Source organism: Sus scrofa, chromosome 12 (genome assembly GCF_000003025.6).
Source record: "Sus scrofa isolate TJ Tabasco breed Duroc chromosome 12, Sscrofa11.1, whole genome shotgun sequence".
NCBI lineage: Eukaryota > Metazoa > Chordata > Mammalia > Artiodactyla > Suidae > Sus > Sus scrofa.
Window position 1 is genome coordinate 13,438,214 of NC_010454.4, and position 19,207 is coordinate 13,457,420.

The following is a 19,207-nucleotide window of genomic DNA, read 5'->3' on the forward strand; positions in this document are numbered from 1 at the left end:
ACCACACATGTCATAGCTAGAAACAATCCAGATGTCAATCCATGCCATGGAATATTGCTCTGCAATAAAAAGAAACCAACTATTGATACACACGACAACTTGGTGAATCGCGAGAGAATTAGGCTGAGTGAAAGGAGCCAGTCCCGACCGGTTACACGCTGTATGACTCCATCTATGGAACCTTCTTGAAATGACAAAGCCATACAAAGGGAGGTCCTCTTAGTAGTTGCCGTGGCTCGTGGCTCGGGTCAGAGGCGGGCACAGGAAGGAGGTGGTCGTGGCTAGGAAAGGGCACCTTGAGGGACCCTCCCCTCCAGGTGGTGGAATGTTCTGTATCTTGACTGCAGCAAGGTCAGCATCCTGCTTGCGACACTGCCGTTCCTGAGACATTAGCATCGGGGGAAACTGGGTAAAAGGCACATGGGCTCTCTTTGTATTGAGTTTTCCAACTGCATATAAATCGACAATTATCTCCAAGTAAAAAAGCGGATTTTCAAAAAAAAAAAGAGAGCCTCACACACATGCACACGTGTAGGTGTGCAACACAGAGAGGTGGGCTGTTGACTTCCAGAAAACAACTCTGAAGGGAGAGTTGTTTTTGTTTTTTGGTTTTTTTTTTTTTTGGCCAGGCCAGGGATCGAGTCACAGCAGCCACTGGATCCTTAACCTGCTGCACCACAAGGGAACTCCTGAAGGGAGATTATTTACTTCTTTTTCAGCCTCATAATGTTTGACTTGTTCCAACAAGCCTGGGGGACTTGATGATTTCTAGACCCATAAAGTAGCCCCAAAAGTGTGGGATTGGGGAGAGAGGACGGAGAGCTCCACCCAGCACTCCCACATCTGGAAAATGCTTGCTCTGTATCTCCCTGAATCTCTGGAATCTGGGATGGGGCCCCCTGGGGCCTCCGAGGCCCCCACTGCTGGCCATCCTGACTCCAGCCTGCCTCGGGGCTCCTTCCTCTGGCTCACAGTCACTGGTGCTTCTCCAGCAACTCAGCCACTCACAGAAGCCTGAGGCCCATGGAGTAAAGGGCGGCGGGTCCCCTAGCAGCAGTCTCCCCTGTGCCATCACCCCAAGCCAAGGACCAGCAAAGTGACTTTCAAGTATCACCTCCTAAGATCCCTAGACTGTAAGGCCTCTGGTTCTCCCCATTCTACAGACGAGGTGACTGAGGGCTGACTGAGCTGTCCACGCCTGACCCAGCACAGGGAACACTGAGGGCACCACCTCTGATGCCCTCAGACTGTCCCCCATGGTCCCTGACCAAGCCCAGCCAGCCCCTCCATGGCCCTGGAAGCAGGAAGAAGCACCCCAGCTCTCTGGAGGCAGCAGCTAAGGAGCCCAGCAGAGTGGAGGCAGCTGGAAAGCCAGCTGACTGGTCAACAGAAGCAAGAGCAGCCTGCCCTCGGCTCATCAGAGGCCCTTCTCGATGGGAAGTGCCGAGACGGATGCCAGTCTGGCTCAGGCCCCCCTTCTACCTTTGCTCCCACCTAGGTGGTCAGGCTGGGCTGCGGGAGGCCGCGCTGCACTTGGCAGCAGCTACAGCACGAGAATGGGCTCCAGCTGGAAACAGCCCTGGCGTGGGCAGTGTGGGGTGTGGAGATGAGCTCCTTGTAGGAGTAGGGAGGCCAGCCTGGGTATGAGGGGGCGGCTGGCCAGGCAGAGCCTCACACTCTGGGCTCCCCTCCGTCTGTGTCCAGTTCTGCACTGGGCCTTCTGAGACTGCAGGGAGCAGCAGGGACTGGGACAGCGAGATGGAAGAGCCCAGAAGGGAAGGCTGGGCTGTCCTGCAGTTACTAAGCCACCCAGGATGTCCTGCCCCGCCACCATAAAAAAAAAACTACTTCTCTGAGCGGGAAGAGGAAACCAGGCAGAAGTGGATCTCAACCTTTCTGGAAGTTTCTCTCGTTCTTCCTTCTAACCCACTGAGTGAGGGGATTAGAATCATGTTACCAAGAGTGTGCGGGTCTGTCACTTGGGAGGGATTCACCATAATTCCCTGTGCTTGAGAGAGACTGGGAAAGGTGGACCCCGCCGAGGGGAAGGCGGGGGTCCTCCTTACCTACCTGAACCACAGCCCGCCTTCCTCCGCGGCAGCCCGCCCCCTGCACAGGTGCACAGGCTGGTCACACTGGCCTCTTCCCACCACTCCCCCCATAACCAGGCGCCCACCCCAGCCTCCTCCTCTGCCTGGAAGGCCGCCTCCCCGACCCCACTGGGAAATTCTTTGTCATTTTTCAAGACTTAGCTCTGCAGTCCCTTTGGGTAGGGGGTTCTTCCTGCTAGCCCAGAGACATTCCGCTTAAGACCCCTTTCTCCTCGTGTGGTTGCTCATGGTGTCCTCTTACTGTTGCGGGTGTCCAGACACGGACCTTAAATGATACGGTGACCCACGGGGCGCTCCCCACCCCCACCTCCATCCCGACCCCCACCCCCACCTCCATCCGGACCCCCACTCCCGCTGTACACGCCCCTCCCCCGACTCCTGAGCGACGCTGGGTGTCTCGGCGCCAGGGGCGCGCGCAGAGCCAGGTGCACAGGCAGGGAGCGAGTCTGGAGCGAAGGAACGGGGGAGCCCGCGGAACGTTTACACTGTTCTTTTCCTCTTCTTCCCTCCAGGCATCTATAAAGGGCACTGCTTCCGGATCAATCACTTCCCAGAGGACAATGATTACGACCACGACAGCTCGGAGTATCTCCTCCGTGAGTGTCAGAACCCTTTGCTTCCTCTGCGTGCGCCGCGGGGGCTTGAGTGGTGGGAAGACAGCTGGAGGAAAGACGCGCCCCGTGGGGGTGGTGGGGGTGCTGTTCTCTGGGTGCTCCTGTCACTCCCCTTTCTGATGGAGAAATGTTACTTCAGAGGATGGAGTTTTGTTCAAGGATGGTGACATGCCGGGTATCCCAGGGGAGTTACTTGGCTGAAAGGACCACTGAGGGCGGGGCTTGGAGACTAGGGCCTGGGAAGCAGGGATGGGGACATCCCCCTTCCCAGGGCCGTGGCTGTCTTCCCGGGAGCTGATTGCTGCAGCTGGTCCTGAGGCAAGGAGGTTAGAGACTTAGGCTTCCCCAGGCCCAGCATCCCTGGGGCGCTATGACACCCCCAAGGGCACTGCCCTAGACCTGCCGTTCCTTCCCACACCCACCCAGCATTCATTCTGTTCTCCAAAAATCTGATTCAGTTGCACACTGAGGCAGCCCGGTGGGTGCCAGGCAGCCTGTGAGAGAAGGCGAGGAAGGTGGCAGGACCAGCCTTGGATAGGTGGTCCTTAAGTGTCTGCAGCACCAACTGGTGGAGCCACCTCCCCTGCCCGTGAGCCACCCCTGCTCAGGTCCTGTGGCTGGACTGGTCCCCAGACTGGAACCCGGAAGTGACAGAGTATACTGAACCCCAAAGCACAAATCCAGCCCCATGCCCTAAATCCAGATCTCATGCCTGGGCCTGTGGATACCTCCCTGGAAAGAGGGTTGGAGCCATAGCCTGGGAAGGAACCCGGCAATGGGAAAAACAGCACCATTCTGAAGTAGTTTTCCCTGATTGCATTAGCCAAGTCACACACAGAGCTGCTCCCAGCAGCTCCCCCAGGGGCTTGGGCCAGCTTCATTTATGAAGAATCAATACCAGCATCCTCAGAGGGAGCACAGTTCATTCTGCACCTGCTTATGGATCATTTTTTTCCTAAGAGAAAGGATTTTGAGTTCTGAGTCATCTAGTGAAATAGAACAGCGTGTGGTTCCCATGGAGCCTGGGGCAGTGTCAGGCTGCTCTGGCCAGGCCGAGAACCTGAAATAATTTGGCCAGATCTGCCTCCCATTCCTCCTCCCTTCTCTTCTCCTGTTCCTCCTGCCTGTCCTTTCTTTCTGCTTTCTGGGCATCAATACAGAACCAAGCAAATGATATTCCATGGGGCTACCACAGACGGTTGTGCAGGTTGCGCACTGTACAACTCAAGGGATGTCATTTGCATGTAGTATAAATAATACTTTGTGAGTTGCACAGTGTGTGGCCTGCTCAGCCACCAGAGGCGGCCACTGGTGCTCAGCCCAGTTGGGATGGCTCAACTGAAGATCAACCCCAACTCAGAACCTACCCTTGTCTGCCACGCCCAGAGCAGTCAGGGGGTTCTTTTTTTTTTTTTTTTTTTTTTTTTTGTCTTTTTGCTCCCGCGGCATATGGAAGTTCCCAGGCTAGGGGTCGAATCGGAGCTGTAGCCACTAGCCTGCACCAGAGCCACAGCAACTCGGGATCCGAGCCGCGTCTGCAATCTACACTACAGCTCACGGCAATGCCGGACCGTTAACCCACTGAGCAAGGGCAGGGACCAAACCCACAACCTCATGGTTCCTAGTCGGATTCGTTAACCACTACGCCACGACGGGAACTCCAGTCAGGGGGTTCTTAAGGCTCTGAAGGCAGATTTACTCCACTGAGCAGCCTTGGGACTTTGGGGAGGGAGGCACTGGAGAAACAAACCGTGCCCTCTCCATCTCCCCCTTGAACTTGCCTGAGGTTATGGACATTAGTGCTGGCTCTTCCTCTTTACTCCCTGCTGCATCCCCCTCATGGTTCCCAGAGCGCTGGGACCTCTTTCTGAATCGGCCTCATCAGGCCAGAGGTCAGGTGATATGGCTTCCTGGGGCCCCAGCAGGAAGCAGAGGAGATACTCAGACGGGGCAAAGGAAGGGCATTTAACAAAGGACAGTTAACTGAGGTGTGGGCGGGGCTCAGGGATGCCTGGGGTCGGGTGAGCACACCGGGGACAGCAACAGAAGGAGCCCCTCCCCACTCGGCCTGGACAGGCGGCAGAGGCAGGTATGGGCACATGGACCAGGGGAGCCCTGAGGACCGGACCACCTGGCCGGAGCTGTGGCCTTTATGAGGGGATGCAGCTGCCTCATCCTTGTCCGCATCCGCAGGAGGGAAGCCTGCACTCTCTCCCAAAGCCGGAGTCAAGGGACCCCAGTGATCCGGTCCCTGGTGTCAGCCACCCATTGCCCGGAGCAGGAGGGAGAAAGGTGGTCCAAGGACCTGGAGGGGCAAACAGATTGTGCCACACGCTCGCCAAGCCAGCTTCAGGGTGTAGGGGCCAGGAGGGCCCCAGCAGTGATTTTCTCAAATAAGATGTTGGTGACGGTTCATCAGCAATTAAAGCTCATTAGGGAAGCAAATATTCTGCTCCATCGTCCGCTGCGCGGAGACAAGCCGGGTTCATTACAGAGCCAGGAGATGCCCAAGGAAGAGAAGGGGTGATAGCCTTGGGGCCTGTGACCTCGGCTGCTGGCGGGTTGGGGTGGAGGGCAGAGCCGACTCTCCAACAAGGAGCTGGTTTTCCGCTCGGGGGCTGCAGACACAGGGAGAACTGGCCCTGAAATGGAGCTCCAGCTGGCAGGTCCCTGTTGAGCTGGGAGCCAGGGGGTGTAGGACATTCCAGAACAGGCTGGGGTCACAGTCCCTCTGGCCATCCAGCCTGTATTTCCCTGATTCCCTACCATTTCTCTCCCACCAGTCCTGCTGGCCTCCGGGCTTCCTGTCCCTCTTGCCCTGGGCCTGGTCCCCCTTTTCCAGGCTCTGCACTTCCGGTTCAGTGGGTGGTGTCTGTGCTGAGCCTCAGGTGCTTCTGGGAGTCCACCGTGTACCCCAGGGTGAGCTAGAAGCAGATGCCCATCCTCTGGGCAAACACAGATCCAGGGCCGGCCTGGGCCACGGGGCCCAGGCTGGACAGCCCTACTCTGTGCAAGACCCAACCCGTACCCTGCTTGGCGCCTGCATATCCGGAGCTCCAGAATGAGCCCACATGGCAAAGGAGGGGCACTCACACGACACCTGGGCAGGATGGACGGCCCCGGGCCAGGCCTGACCTCGGCAATTGTAAAGGTTCCAGGCTTCCTTCGTTTCGGCCCCTCTGATCCGTTTGCAGAATGAGGGCATCAAAGGGGACCCGACCCCGCGTCTCTGGGCAGTGCAGCTCAGAGGCACGTTTCAGAACAGAAGCTCACAGGAAACCTCCTCCCAGAACCCACGGCTGCATGAGGCAGAGGGAGGAGGAGAAGGAGGAGGAGGTGGCAGAGAGAAGAGCTTCATTTAATGCCCCGAACAAACCCCCTCTGTGCAGCAGGGCACACACTGGTGGGCTTACAGAAAAGGAGACAAATGCTGCCTTCAGAGACCGGACAGCCGCACACAGGCTCAGCTGGCTCAGGAGGTGGGCCTGCCAGCCAGCCCCACTCACTGACTCCAGGAGTCCACGGAGCCGGGATTTCTACTGGGCTGGAAGGTCTGCAGGCGCAGCAGGAAGGCTGGGCTCAGGCTCCTGCTCACGTGCCCTTGCTCTTCCTCCTGCTCTCCTCCCAGCCAGGTGCCAGGAAAGGGGCCCCGCCTCGCCCAGGGCCCAACCAAATGTGTTACAGCCCTCATTCCATCACAGCTCTCGCACGTCGTGGATTCTTTCCCTAAGGCTGCGTAATAATTTGCTACAAACGGAGTGGCTTAATACAACAACATTTTAGGAGTTCCCGTCATGGCACAGTGGTAGCAAACCTGACTAGTATCCGTGAGGATACAGGTTCGATCCCTGGCCTTGCTCAGTGGGTTAAGGATCCCGCGTTGATGTGAGCTGTGGCTCACATCCCTGTTGCTCTGGCTGTGGCGTAGGCCGGCAACTGTAGCTCCCATTTGACCCCTTGCCCGGGAACTTCCACATACCACAGGCGGGGCCCTAAAATGCGAAACAAAGACAAAACAAACAAAAAAAAAAACCCCAGAATTTTACCGAAACACAAATGCAGAAGCCAGATGTCTTCAATCAGGAATTAGCAGGGCTGTGGTCCCTTCAGAGGCTCTAGGGGAGCATCCTTCCTGCCTCTCTAGCTTCTGGCAGGTCCCAGCATCCTTGTCTTAAGCTGCATCACTCCTTTTTCTGCCTCCTTGCCACGGCTTCTCCTGTGTGTGGCTTCCTCTTTTTTTAACGTATTTTTTTATTAAAGTATAGTCGATTTACAGTGTTGTGCCAATTTCTGCTGTACAACAAAGTGACCCAGTTATACACTTATATACATTCTTTTTCTCGTATTATTGTCCACCGTAAATGAAAAGACAACCCACAAGACAGCAGAAAATCTTAGCAAACGATGCAACAGACAAGAGCTTCGTCTCCAAAATATACAAACAGCTCATGCCACCCAACAACCAAAAAACAAACAACCCAACTGAAAAATGGACAGAAGCTCTGAATAGACATTTCTCCAAAGATTTGCGGGTGGCCAGTAGGCGCATGAAAAGACGTTCAGCATCACTAATTATTAGAGAAGCGCTTCCTCTTCTTTATAAAGGTATTTGTCGTTGGATTTAGGGCCCGTTCTCATCTCGGATGGTGCCATCTCAAGATGCTTAATTTAATTCCGTCTGAACAGACCCTTTTTCCAAATCAGGTCATGGTCATAGGTACCAGCAGTTAGAACATGGACATGGTTTTGGGGGCCACGATCCAACTCCCGACAAATGGGTGTGACGACGCTCCTCAGGTTAGAAGGGGTCCAAGGTGGTCAGGGGTTCGATGCCCCGGTCCTGCCCCTAGTCAGTGGCAGAGCAAGGGTGCAAGTCTCACTGTGCTGGACACCACAGTCCATGTCCTGCTCTGTCCAGCCACCTCGTCCTCTGTGACCTCAGGAGGTCCCGAGAGTCCGCATCCTCCTCTGTCACCTGGTGTGTCCCTGGGGTGATGACGACGATGATGGAGATGGAGATAAAGCTGGTCTAGCTGCCCCCGCCCCCGCCCCGGCCCCAGCCGACTCCCCACCCCGGGTCTCCGGAGCCTGCAACGTCAAGGGGAAGGGCCCTGAGAGCTTTGGGGCTCCTGGCCGAGGCCCATGGCCGTGCCCAGGAGGGCAGCCCGTCTCATCGCCCTCTCTCCTCTCTCTGCTTCCGGCCCAGGCATCGTGCGCGCCTCCAGCGTCTTCCCCATCCTCAGCACCATCCTGCTTCTGCTCGGCGGGCTCTGCATTGGCGCCGGGCGGTTCTACAGCCGCAAGAACAACATCGTCCTCAGCGCTGGCATCCTCTTTGTGGCTGCAGGTGAGCTGTGGCCTCTGGTGCCCCCTGCACAGAACACGTCTCCGGGGGGAGGTGCGGGCAGGCTGTAAAATTGCCGTGTGCAATTCATGTCAAAAGTCCAGGAGTTCCCGTTGTGGCTCAGTGGTTAATGAATCCAACTAGGAACCATGAGGTGGCGGGTTCGATCCCTGGCCTCGCTCAGTGGGTTAAGGATCCAGTGTTGCCGTGAGCTATGGTGTAGATTGCAGATGCGGCTCGGATCCCGCGTTGCTGCAGCTCTGGCGTAGGTCGGCGGCTACAGCTCCGCTTAGCCCCCTAGCCTGGGAACCTCCATATGCCACAGGAGCAGCCCAAGAAAAGGCAAAAAGACAAGAAAAAAGAAAGTCCAGGGGGCTGGGCACGGAGCGGGGAGTGACGGCTTCACAGGGGTGGGGGTCTCCTTTTTGGGTGACGAAAATGTTCTGGAACAGATAGCCTCTGGGGGTGGTTGGTTGTACGACTGTGTGAACGTGCTAAATGCCATTGATTTGTCATCTTTAAATGGGGTAATTTTACGTTATATAAATTTTGCCTCCATAAAAAATAATAGTGGGAGTTCCCGCTGTGGCCCAGTGGGTTAAGAATCCGACTGCAGTGTCTCAGGTTGCTGTGGAGGCAAGAGTTCCATCCCCGGCCCAGCACAGTGGGTTAAAGGATCCAGCATTGCCGCCGCTGAGGCGTAGGTCACAGCAGCGGCTTGGATTCGGTCCTTAACTGGGAGGTGCCATATGCCACAGGTGTGGCCATTTAAAAAATAATATTAACACGGAGTTCCCGTCGTGGCGCAGTGGTTAACGAATCCGACTAGGAACCATGAGGTTGCGGGTTCGATCCCTGGCCTCGCTCAGTGGGTTAAGGATCCAATGTTGCCGTGAGCTGTGGTGTAGGTCGCAAACTCGGCTTGGATCCCGCATTGCTGTGGCTCTGTTGTAGGCCAGCGGCTACAGCTCCAATTGGATCCCTAGCCTGGGAACCTCCATATGCCGTGGGAGCGGCCCAAGAAATGGCAAAAAGACAAACAAACAAATAAATAAAAATTTAAAAAATTAAAAATAATAAAAATAATATTAATAATAATAAGCCCAAGGGTGCAAAATGCCACAGAAAGTCAGCACTGGTGCCTTACATGTCTGCATCAGAGGAGCCTGGCCGAGTCAGGGGGTCAGGATGGTACCCAGAGGAACTTAGAGAAACCAAGGCCTGAAGGAGTTGACCAGGTAAAGACAAAGGTGGGGGCCAGGGCTGGGAGGATGCAGGGGCAGGGAAGCCCAGTGTGCTGGGGGAAGGTTGATCGAGGGGCTGGTGGGGGTGGAGCTGGTGGACAACCCCTCCCCCATGCCCATCCTGATTGCCTGACTCTCCTGGCTAAGAGACTGGCAGCAACACTGCAGTGCCACCCCCATTGCCACCTAGTGAAAACCCGCAGAGTTGTGGGTGACCCTAACGCGACACTAACATACTCCCTGCCTGACGGGTCCACAGTGGCATGACACGGTCACTTCTCTGAGCCCAGATTCAGACCGTTCAGTGTGGGCCTCGCCGCTGCCAGACACAGGAGAAATCCAGGCCGGAGACAAGCCAGTGTTTATACCTGGTGCAGTAGAGAACCCTGGTTTTCTGGCCTGAGTCGCTGCAGGGGTGTGGAGTGGGTATTGGGGGCGCAGCAGGGGTCGGGGGGCAAAGCTCAGCCAGTGGCATCCTTGAGACTCCAGGCTGCCTGGAGGAGTGAAGATAACAGGGCAGCCGGGGTCCCTGTCCTGTCAGGAGGAACAGGAGCCACATGACTTCTTAGGCCTCGTTCCAGTCGGCAAATTGGAGAAATGTTCCAGAGCTCAGCAATTCCTTCCTGAATTGTTACCACAGCTCCCTGCACTGTCCCAACAGCATTTTTGCTTTCAGGGCACCTTTTTTCTTACGCCAAATGGTGACACGGAGCAGCATCGGGGAGGTGGCCGGAGCACAGCCCAGGCCCTGTCCCCTCTCTGTGCCTGGTCTCCACATCCTAAACGGGCCCTGGAATACCGTGAGGGTGACAGGGAGGATTCCAGTCGCTGGTGGCCGCGCCTTCTCTGCTGGCATAGGAAGGGGCCTCCCGGGGTGCCCGGCCCACGGGGGTCCCCAGAGGGGACCCTCATCCCCGTCACTCCTCATGGTTTCTCTTGGAGACGGAGGATGACTTCCGTGGGCCTCTCGGACCTGAGAGCCGGAGCTCGTCCGGGTCCGCCTCGGGCTGCCATTCGTGTGCTCGTTCTTCTACATCCCACTTCAGTTTTGTCTTCTTCCAGAGCCGTAGTGTGTCTGTGTGTCTGTGTGTGTGTGTCTGAGGAGAGATGTATGCGTGTCAGGAGTGGGCGTGTGTGTTGGGAAGAACTTGCGTGAAGGGTCCCCTGAGGAAGGAGCAGGACCCTCCTTCCTGGCCGGTTCCCGGCCCGTCCCTTCCTTGCCTTAGCCCAGAACAGGGGCAGAAAGAAGGGCAAGGACAGTCAGGTTTCCCAAGGTCTGGGCCCACGAAGTGACATCTGGGTCCCTGCTGTGACACCTGGATACTGTCCCCTCTCCTTTCCCAAGGAGGGAGAGAAAGATGTCCAGTATCACTAGTGAGCACAATCCCATCATCTCGGCTCCTGAGGAGGCAGTCAGGTGGCCCGGGTGGCTTCCCTGAAGTCACACGGTGGCAAAGACACGGCCGAGCCCAGGACAGTCAGCCTCTGAAGTGAGGTGCCCTCTGCAGCTGCCCGGTCCCCCAGGAGGAACCATTTTATTTTATTTTATTTTTTTTTTTTGTCTTTTGTCTTTTGTTGTTGTTGTTGCTGTTGTTGCTATTTCTTGGGCCGCTCCCACGGCATATGGAGGTTCCCAGGCTAGGGGTTGAATCAGAGCTGTAGCCACCGGCCTACACCAGAGCCACAGCAACGCAGGATCCGAGCCGCGTCTGCAACCTACACCACAGCTCACGGCAACGCCGGATCGTTAACCCACTGAGCAAGGACAGGGACCGAACCCGCAACCTCATGGTTCCTAGTCGGATTCGTTAACCACTGCGCCACGACGGGAACTCCAAGGAAGAACCATTTTAAAGGCATTTCCAGATGCTCCTGGTCAGCAGAGGGGCTGCAGAGGCCGGGGCCCAGAGATACTCAGCTGAAAACACAGGTCCAGCCAGAGAGGAGAGGAGGGGGCAGCAGCAAAGAACAGTTGCCATGGCAGGCGAGCGAGGGGACGTGCATTTGTTCCCGTCCATTCCCTGGTTCAGGAAGCTTTACTGTGGGTCAAGGCAGTATGAGCCCAGGGTCATGGGCAGGGCCCAGCCCCAGGCCGCTCCAGCCCGAGCACGGGGGTGAGACAGGCCCATGAATGATTCTAGGTGGAAAATGATCAGAGCCTTGGGAGAAGGATGGTCCAAGGCCTGGGAAAGTCGGAAGATAGCAGCTTCTCTGGGAACATAGAAGCCGTTGGGATATAATTTACAGGGCACTCTGAGTGCAGAATACGGAGTGGGGAGGGACAGGCAAAGCCAGGAGGCAGGGCAAGGCAGGATGAGAGAGGAGGAAACGAAGGAAGCAGACGGCGATCATGAAACCCCACATCGGGGAGGGTTCTTCCAGAACGCGGCGGAAGGCCGGAGGAATCCAAACCTACAGCTGGATCTCTAGGCCCTCAGCAGGAAATAGTCAGCCCCTCCCACATCCACGCCGGGGTCGGTGCAGTAAGAAAATGGACAGAAGACCTGAGCAGGATATAATAATACAACACATTACAATAAAGCACAATAGACTCTGTAACAGGACTCCAGGCAGCTCCCTGTGTGCCTGGAGTGCTGTGCTTGTACGGCTTAGCTCGTCACATCCACACGTCCATCCAGCAAAGTGGGCACCACTGGCATCCCTGTTGTGCAGTCAGGACCCCGAGGCACAGAGAAGTGAGTCATTTGCCCCAAGTTCCAGAGCCGAGAGTTGGCAGGACCAGGATTCAAACCCAGGCAGCTCAGCTCTGCTCAGCCTCACTTATAATTAGAGAAAAATCACATAAACACAATAACAGGTTTCACCTCTCAGATCAGCAAAGATCCAGAAGTTGGATACTACGAATTATAGGCTGTTGAGACATTTTGTTCCCCCACCGAGGGCGCTTGGGCAGAAACTCTGAGTCAATCACAGCTAAACACAACTGAAGATCCTGGGACAGAAAAAGGGCATTAGTGGAGACCCCAGGGAGATGCAAGGAAAGTCTGGAGGGTAAGCGAAAAGTAACACACGAGGTGGGCTTCCTGGTTGTGACAAGTGAACATTGTAATGTGGGAACCGGGTGGGGAGCTGGAAAGGGGCTCGCTCTCCTGTACCGACGTCACAACTTTTCAATAAATCTAAAACTACCTCCAAATGAAAGTGGGTTTTTTTGGTTTTTTTTTGGTTTTTTTGTCTTTTTGCTATTTCATGGGCCGTTCCTGCGGCATATGGAGGTTCCCAGGCTAGGGGTCGAATCGGAGCTGTAGCCACCGGCCTACGCCAGAGCCACAGCAATGCGGGATCCGAGCCGCATCTGCAACCTACACCACAGCTCACGGCAATGCCAGATCGTTAACCCACTGAGCAAGGCCAGGGATCGAACCCGTCAACCTCATGGTTCCTAGTCGGATTCGTTAACCACTGCACCACGAGGGGAACTCCCTAAAGTTTGTTTTTAAATGCACATACCTAGTAAGGCAGAAGTTTCACATCAAGGAATTAATCACAGTAGTGTGTATGTGTGTGTGTGTGTGTGTGTGTGTGTGTGTAAAATGGTGTAAACACAAGGCTGCCCGTAGCAGAGGGCTGGAAATCACCGCCAGGGCAGAGGCCTGGTTAGATGTCCCTGACCTGCGGTGGGGGCCACATGCAGTTAAAAAGACAGAGTCAGCTCCTCAGGCCCCTGGAGGAAACCCTCTCTCTGATGGACTGTTAGGTGGAAAGACAAGGGGCCAAAGAGTATTGTGCAAAAAAAAAAAAAAAAAAGAAAGAAAGAAAGACTGTGTGTGTGTGTGTGTGTGTGTGTGTGTGTGAGAGAGAGAGAGAGAGAAAGAATGGATAACAGTAGCTGCCCTCAGGAGAACTGTGTAGCTAAGAGCCTCTGTTTTATTGTGTACTCACCAAAACCCTGTGCTTTATTACCCATTCAAAATGAACTACTTTTATGTAAAGTTGGCAACCAAAACAAGGACAACCACCAAATGGGGGCGTGGCCACCAGCCCTTAGCTCCGCCCACCAGCTCCATGCCCCGCCCACCTGCCCCTGCCCCGCCGTGGGTCTAACTTCTGCCTCTCTCCCTCCCACCCTGTCTGCTGTTTCCCTTTCAGGCCTCAGTAACATCATCGGCATCATCGTCTACATTTCCAGCAACACGGGGGACCCCAGCGACAAGCGCGACGAAGACAAAAAAACCACTACAACTACGGCTGGTCTTTTTACTTCGGAGCCCTGTCTTTCATTGTGGCCGAGACCGTGGGTGTCCTGGCCGTAAACATTTACATTGAGAAAAACAAAGAGTTGAGATTTAAGACCAAACGGGAGTTCCTTAAGGGTCCCTCCTCGTCGCCCTACGCCAGGATGCCAAGCTACCGGTACCGGCGACGGCGCTCGCGGTCCAGCTCCAGGTCCACCGAGGCCTCCCCGTCCCGGGACACGTCTCCGGTGGGGCTGAAGATCACGGGAGCCATCCCCATGGGCGAGCTGTCCATGTACACGCTGTCCAGGGAGCCTCTCAAGGTGACCACGGCCGCCAGCTACAGCCCCGACCAGGACGCTGGCTTCCTGCAGGTGCACGACTTCTTTCAGCAGGACCTGAAGGAAGGCATGCACATCAGCATGCTGAACCGGCGGACCACCCCCGTGTGAGCCGCCCCCTCTCTGCTCCGGCCTCTCCCCAGATGGGCTGGCTGCTTGGGTCCCACAGCGGGGGCAGCTGACCCTTAAGATGAACTAAAGCCACACCCCACCCTCCCGGGTCTCCAGAAAGTGTGGAGGGCTGGCTCAGAGCGAAGCCCCCGGAGATGGGAGCTGGAAGCAAGAAGGCTGACTTTATCCCCCCACAAGGGTGTTCGGATGCCCCACCCCCACCCCGCCGGGTTCTGAAATCTCCCAGGAGGCCCCAGAGCTCTCCTGAGGCTGCACAGCCTTGACCAATCCCGGGAAAACAAATTCGAGCCATTAACCCCTTTTGGAAACAAATCTTGCCCGAAGAACAGGCTTTTGGGGCCTTTCCGCCCTGCCTGGGCGCTGGGCCACCGGGACAGCCTCGCAGGGCCCATGGGGCCATTGGACGCTGGTCTGCTGCTTGTGAGCCGGAGGGTCCCGTGTCTGCGAGCTGGAGATGAAGAAGCTGAAGCTCGCCCCCTTTCCCTCCTCTCTCTCTGGAGGCGGCCTGTTGTTGACATGACGGGGATCCTGAGGAGAGAGCCCTGCGGCCAACTGGTGCTTTGGCCTCTGTGCTGTCCTGGGCCGGCTTCCCTCAACCGGAGAACACGGAGGCCTGGGGAAGAACCCGCAGCAGGGGAGGCCTTTGCCGGCCTGGGCGGGAGGCAAAGGCCAGAGCCTGTCACTGGCTTTCCTCTCTGCTTCTGGAAGTTTCTGCCTCACACAGCAAAGGGCAGAACACACTGATGGTACTTGAGAGTCGGAAAGATCCCACGGGGTGGGAGGAATGGGAGCCAGGCAGCCTTTTGCTGTGTGCAAACCCCCCCCCCCCACTTCTCCCGCCCACTGCCCTGAGGAGCAGCTCTTCACTCCTGGGGAGGGGGTGCAGACCCTCCCCCGCCCAAGGTGTTTGGCAACAGGAGGCTGAACTTCTGGGCAAGAGAAGGAGACCCCAGGGTAAGCCGCGACCAAAAAATCAGAACAAACATCCATTTCCCACGTGGTTTCTGATCCTGATTTATTGCAAGTAAATGCCAGGAGAGCAAGCTGCATTCATTCCCTCTTAAAAAGGGGCAGCGGCACCTGCCCCAGCTCCTCGTATGGTAACTTATTCTGCCACCACCTGAAAGGGCCAAGCTGACACCTCGGTCCTCGGGAAGCAAGGCGGCAGGTTCCATGTTTGAGGTTCTTTCAACCCTTCCACCCCCTCCGGAAGCAGGCAGAGAACGTGGAAGCGTGTCTGGGTTTCTGCAGCGCCGAGTGGACCCTCTTTTATATAACACACGTGCTTTCTAAAGACCAATCCTTTCTTACTTTTTGAGACTTGGTCACCTCGGGCAGTTGTCTGTGATCCCCGTAGCTGTCGGACGTAGAAGAGACAAGCAAATTCTTACCTCAGCCACCTGCTCACGGACCCACCCCGGGCGGCCTCGGCCTCCAGGAGTTCCGATTGGGGTCATGGTCACTGCCATCCTCCTCTGCCCGCCCCGCTCCCCAGAGGGTATCTCCTCCTGTCCCGCCTCCACCTGACTGCGTGCCGGGGCCCCTCTGCGCTTGCTCGAAACCCTTCCCCCCTGCCCCCGTTGAGGTTGGCTTTGTGTGGTTTGTCCAAGCATGTACCACAGTGAATGCTGGAGTGTCAGGGCTCGTGGCCTGCCCCTGCTGTGGGCCACCCCGTCCCGCCCCAACCCCGTCCACCCTCACCCTCTCCGTACCATGACACCATCTCACCAGGCTAGAAGGATGGGGGCAAAATCTGGGGACCCATCTCCCCAGCGAGGCCCCGAGACGCTTCCTCCATCACTTCCAAAAGCAGGTAGCCGTGTCCTTTCTCCCACGGGAGCCGCATCCCACCTGCTGCCCCGGAAATCTCTTATCATTTCGCGGAGAAAGCTGTGTTCCGATGAATCCTACCTCTTGCCCAGTCCCAGGCAGAGAACGCGGGGCCCACTCTAGGGACCAAGAAAGTAGAAAGAAATGACAAGGAGGGACAGAAGAGCAGGGAGCAGCACCACCTCAGAGCCTCTGGTCTTCACAGCCTTTCTCCCCAGCGCCCCCTCTCCTGGGCTCTGCCCACCCCCCGCCCCCCAACCTTCTTGGCCGCAGGCATCTCGGAGGGGCCCGCCCGGGGAGGGAGTGGAGCTGGCTCCCCGACCCCACGCATCGCTCTGAGCCCCTGTGCCACGGGGGTGCGGGGTGGCCCGTGCCTGCCTCCTCCCCCCGCCCCCACCCTCTCCATCCAGCCCCTGTGTGTTTCGCCAGTTTAAGCACCCGTGAATCCTGTACCTACTACTGGTTTGGGGTTGTTAGTTCTGTCTTTTTTTAATTAAATAAAAACATTTTTAAAATGTTCTCTTCTCAATGTAGGAGGGGAGGGGGAGAGGTCCTTCAGGTCTTTGTAGGCACTTAGCGTCCCCTGGGCCGGGATGCGGGGGACCCTCCAGGAGAAGAGAAGGGGAGGGTGGATTCTGTGCAGGTCAAGGCTGGTTCCTCTGGCTTTTGTCCAGGTCACTGGTCGCCTCTCCAGCACCATCAGCTGGGTTTAGACTTCTGGGTGGTGCCCCGGAGATGCCTTTTCACTGAGGAGCCAGAAGAGGGACAGGCCACCCCGAGTGTGGTGGGGGCAGCTGGGAAGCCAGGCCTGTCTCCCTCCAGAACCTGCAGGGTGGGGGCCAGCTGGACGGAGCCACAGCCTCAGGGGCCCTAAGCCGCAGGGCCCACTAACCAGCCTCCTTTCCCCTTCAAATTCCACAACAAATGTGAAATAGATAGAGGAGCCCTGTACCAAAGCGTGAGCTTTTTGCCTGCAAGAGCTGGATGAGCGAATGCGGCTCCAACTAGAAGCCAAATAGGACCAAGCCGCCCCATGCTGGGCAGGGCAGCTGGCCATGAGGGGAGAGAAGTGAGGGATGGAGAGAGGGACCAGAGTGACCCTCTGATCCACATACTGCACAGGTAGGCACGGGCTGGACACCAACCCTCCCCTCTGGGAGGCACTGAGTTGGGCTAATCCAGTCTTGCTCTAGTCCTACTCGAGCTGCAGGCCAGGGCCCCTCGCAGCCAATTACATGTTCCCCTCTCGGGACTAAGCTCATGAGTTTTCTTCTGGAACCAAGATGCACTGAACTCCCAAGCCTCCTTCAAGAGAACTTTGGTGTCATGAAGGCCTTTCCCAGCCTGGTCTCGGCAAAGGCTTTGAGAAGGGAGGCCGAGGGCCCAGTGTCCCCATGACCTGCACTTGGTGGCTGCAGGAACTACTTCCGGCTGGTCCAAACTTGCAGCCCCACTCCCTGATCCTCTTTGCTCCTGCTGGAGACGGGCACCAGGGGAGCCTGATGCTCCCAGATGGGCTGAGCCACCAGGTCCTGGGGCCCCGGGAGCTCTGGCCCCACCCCCCACAACTGACCCTGGCCAAGTTCTGGGCTCATGGCTCTGCCAGCTTGGAGCCAAGCCACCCAGCCTCAGCACCATGTGCCAGAATGTCTGTTTATTCTTAGCCCTGAGGACACACTGGCTCAGCACAAGCTTCGCAGCCGTCCTGGGTGGACTTGGGTGCCATCTGCATTTAATGACTCGGTCTGACCTCCGTCTTATGTGGGGCTCCCATGGTCATGCATTTTGCTCAACTAAAAACCACCTCTGTAACCTGCAGAGTTAGAGCCATGGGAACTGACACAGAAATGGACAGTCTAGGGCCTTAAAATGCCGCCCAGAGCCCCCATTCAGCCTCCACTGTACCCGTCCCGTGTATTACTTAGAGTAGGCTGATGACATAACCAACTGCTCCCAAAGGAGAATGGCTTAACAAAACGGAAGTTGATTTCTCAATAGCTGGAGGCCTTTTGGGAGGTCACAACTTAGAAGGGGCTGCTGCTGGCATCCAGGGGCTGCTAAATATCCTACAACGCACAAGACAGCCCCTGCTCCACCCCAAGCATGATCTGGCCCAAAATGTCAATAACGCCCAAGCTGATCTCAGACACAGTGAGTTTTTGGCACTTGCGGTTGTGGACATAGTAGAAAAACACACTTGTTTACACTCAGTATTTCCCTGCCCTGCAACACACTCCGAGTTCTGCCTCTCACTTCCTCTTCACTTTTGAACCAATGGTTTTGTTGTTGTTGTTTTGTTTGTTTGTCTGTTTGGCAGCACCCTCAGCAGGTGAGAGTTCCCCGGTCAGGGATCAAACCCTTGCCACCGCAGTGACCAGAGCCACAGCCATGACAATGCCGGATCCTTAACCCGCTGAGCCACCAGACGGGACACTCAGGCCGACAGTTTTGAAAATGGAAGCGGTGGTTGAAGAAAGAAATGAGAGAACAGCCACCTTTCCCCAGGTGGAGCTAGGGGATGCTTGGTCCCTGGGGTTGGGGACAAAATGCTGACTGAATTGAACCAAAGAGGCAGTGGTAGAAGCAGCCCAGAATCCTGGCCCAGTTGGACACCAGGACTCAACGACTCTGCTGCGTCCTCCTCCACACACACTGGGCAGCCGTGGCGACGTGGCCCAGAGCCAGGAAGACCGAGACCAAATCTTCCAGGCACCCAGGGGCGGCAGTGGGCCCGTCACCCACGCTCTCAGGGCCCCACTTCCCTCCCGGGGCCCAGGATGAGGGTCTCGCTTGGGAGGATGAATTAAACTTCATCTTAAGCCAACATTCGTCAATCCTCCAGCTTAGCCGCTGGCCTTAGGATGAGCTTTCAGCAGTGTCTGCTGATTAAAAACACTCAAGGAATTTCCCAAAAAGAACTGTTCTAGAACAGCCCTGGGAGGCAGGGCTCTGAGAGGCAGGCTCGTAGGGTGTGCGTGCCCAGCGCACTTTGCTTTGGGAGAAACCTGTCACCCAGGCACCGTGGGGTGCCGCCCAGGAGAGGGCTCCTCTCTCAGTGGCTTCTTGGGCTTGTGCCCACTCCCTTCGGCCCTCTTGGTCCCCAGGTGGTGAGGCAGTGGCGGTCATGGCAGAGGCTCCCTGTGCAGACCCTGTAAGCCCCCAAACCTCACCGGGACCTCTCCTGGTCCAGGGAGGTATACAGGCTGCAAGACCCCCGTCTCACCCACTCTTGGTGCCCTGGGAGCTGGGCGGTACGGGCAGGAGCCCCATTCTGGGTCCCTGGCTTGGGGCCTAGCTGCAAAGGGAGAGGCCTGGGGGGAGGAGGCAACCATGGGGTCGGGGAGAGCTCCCTGCTGGGAGCTCAGAACCAGCCCTGTCACTTGAGCTCCCCGCAC

The 19,207-nt window shown here is 56.7% G+C and overlaps 1 protein-coding gene across 1 annotated transcript in view; it reads left to right on the plus strand.

Moving 5' to 3' along the window:
• The window catches only part of CACNG4 (calcium voltage-gated channel auxiliary subunit gamma 4), a 63,463-nt gene extending 47,134 nt beyond the window's left edge, over nucleotides 1–16,329 (plus strand). Inside the window, 4 exon segments of the mRNA XM_003131272.5 lie at nucleotides 2,624–2,707; nucleotides 7,932–8,072; nucleotides 13,424–13,498; nucleotides 13,501–16,329. Of these exon segments, the coding sequence (XP_003131320.2) occupies nucleotides 2,624–2,707; nucleotides 7,932–8,072; nucleotides 13,424–13,498; nucleotides 13,501–13,961 (761 nt within the window). The 3' untranslated portion in view covers nucleotides 13,962–16,329.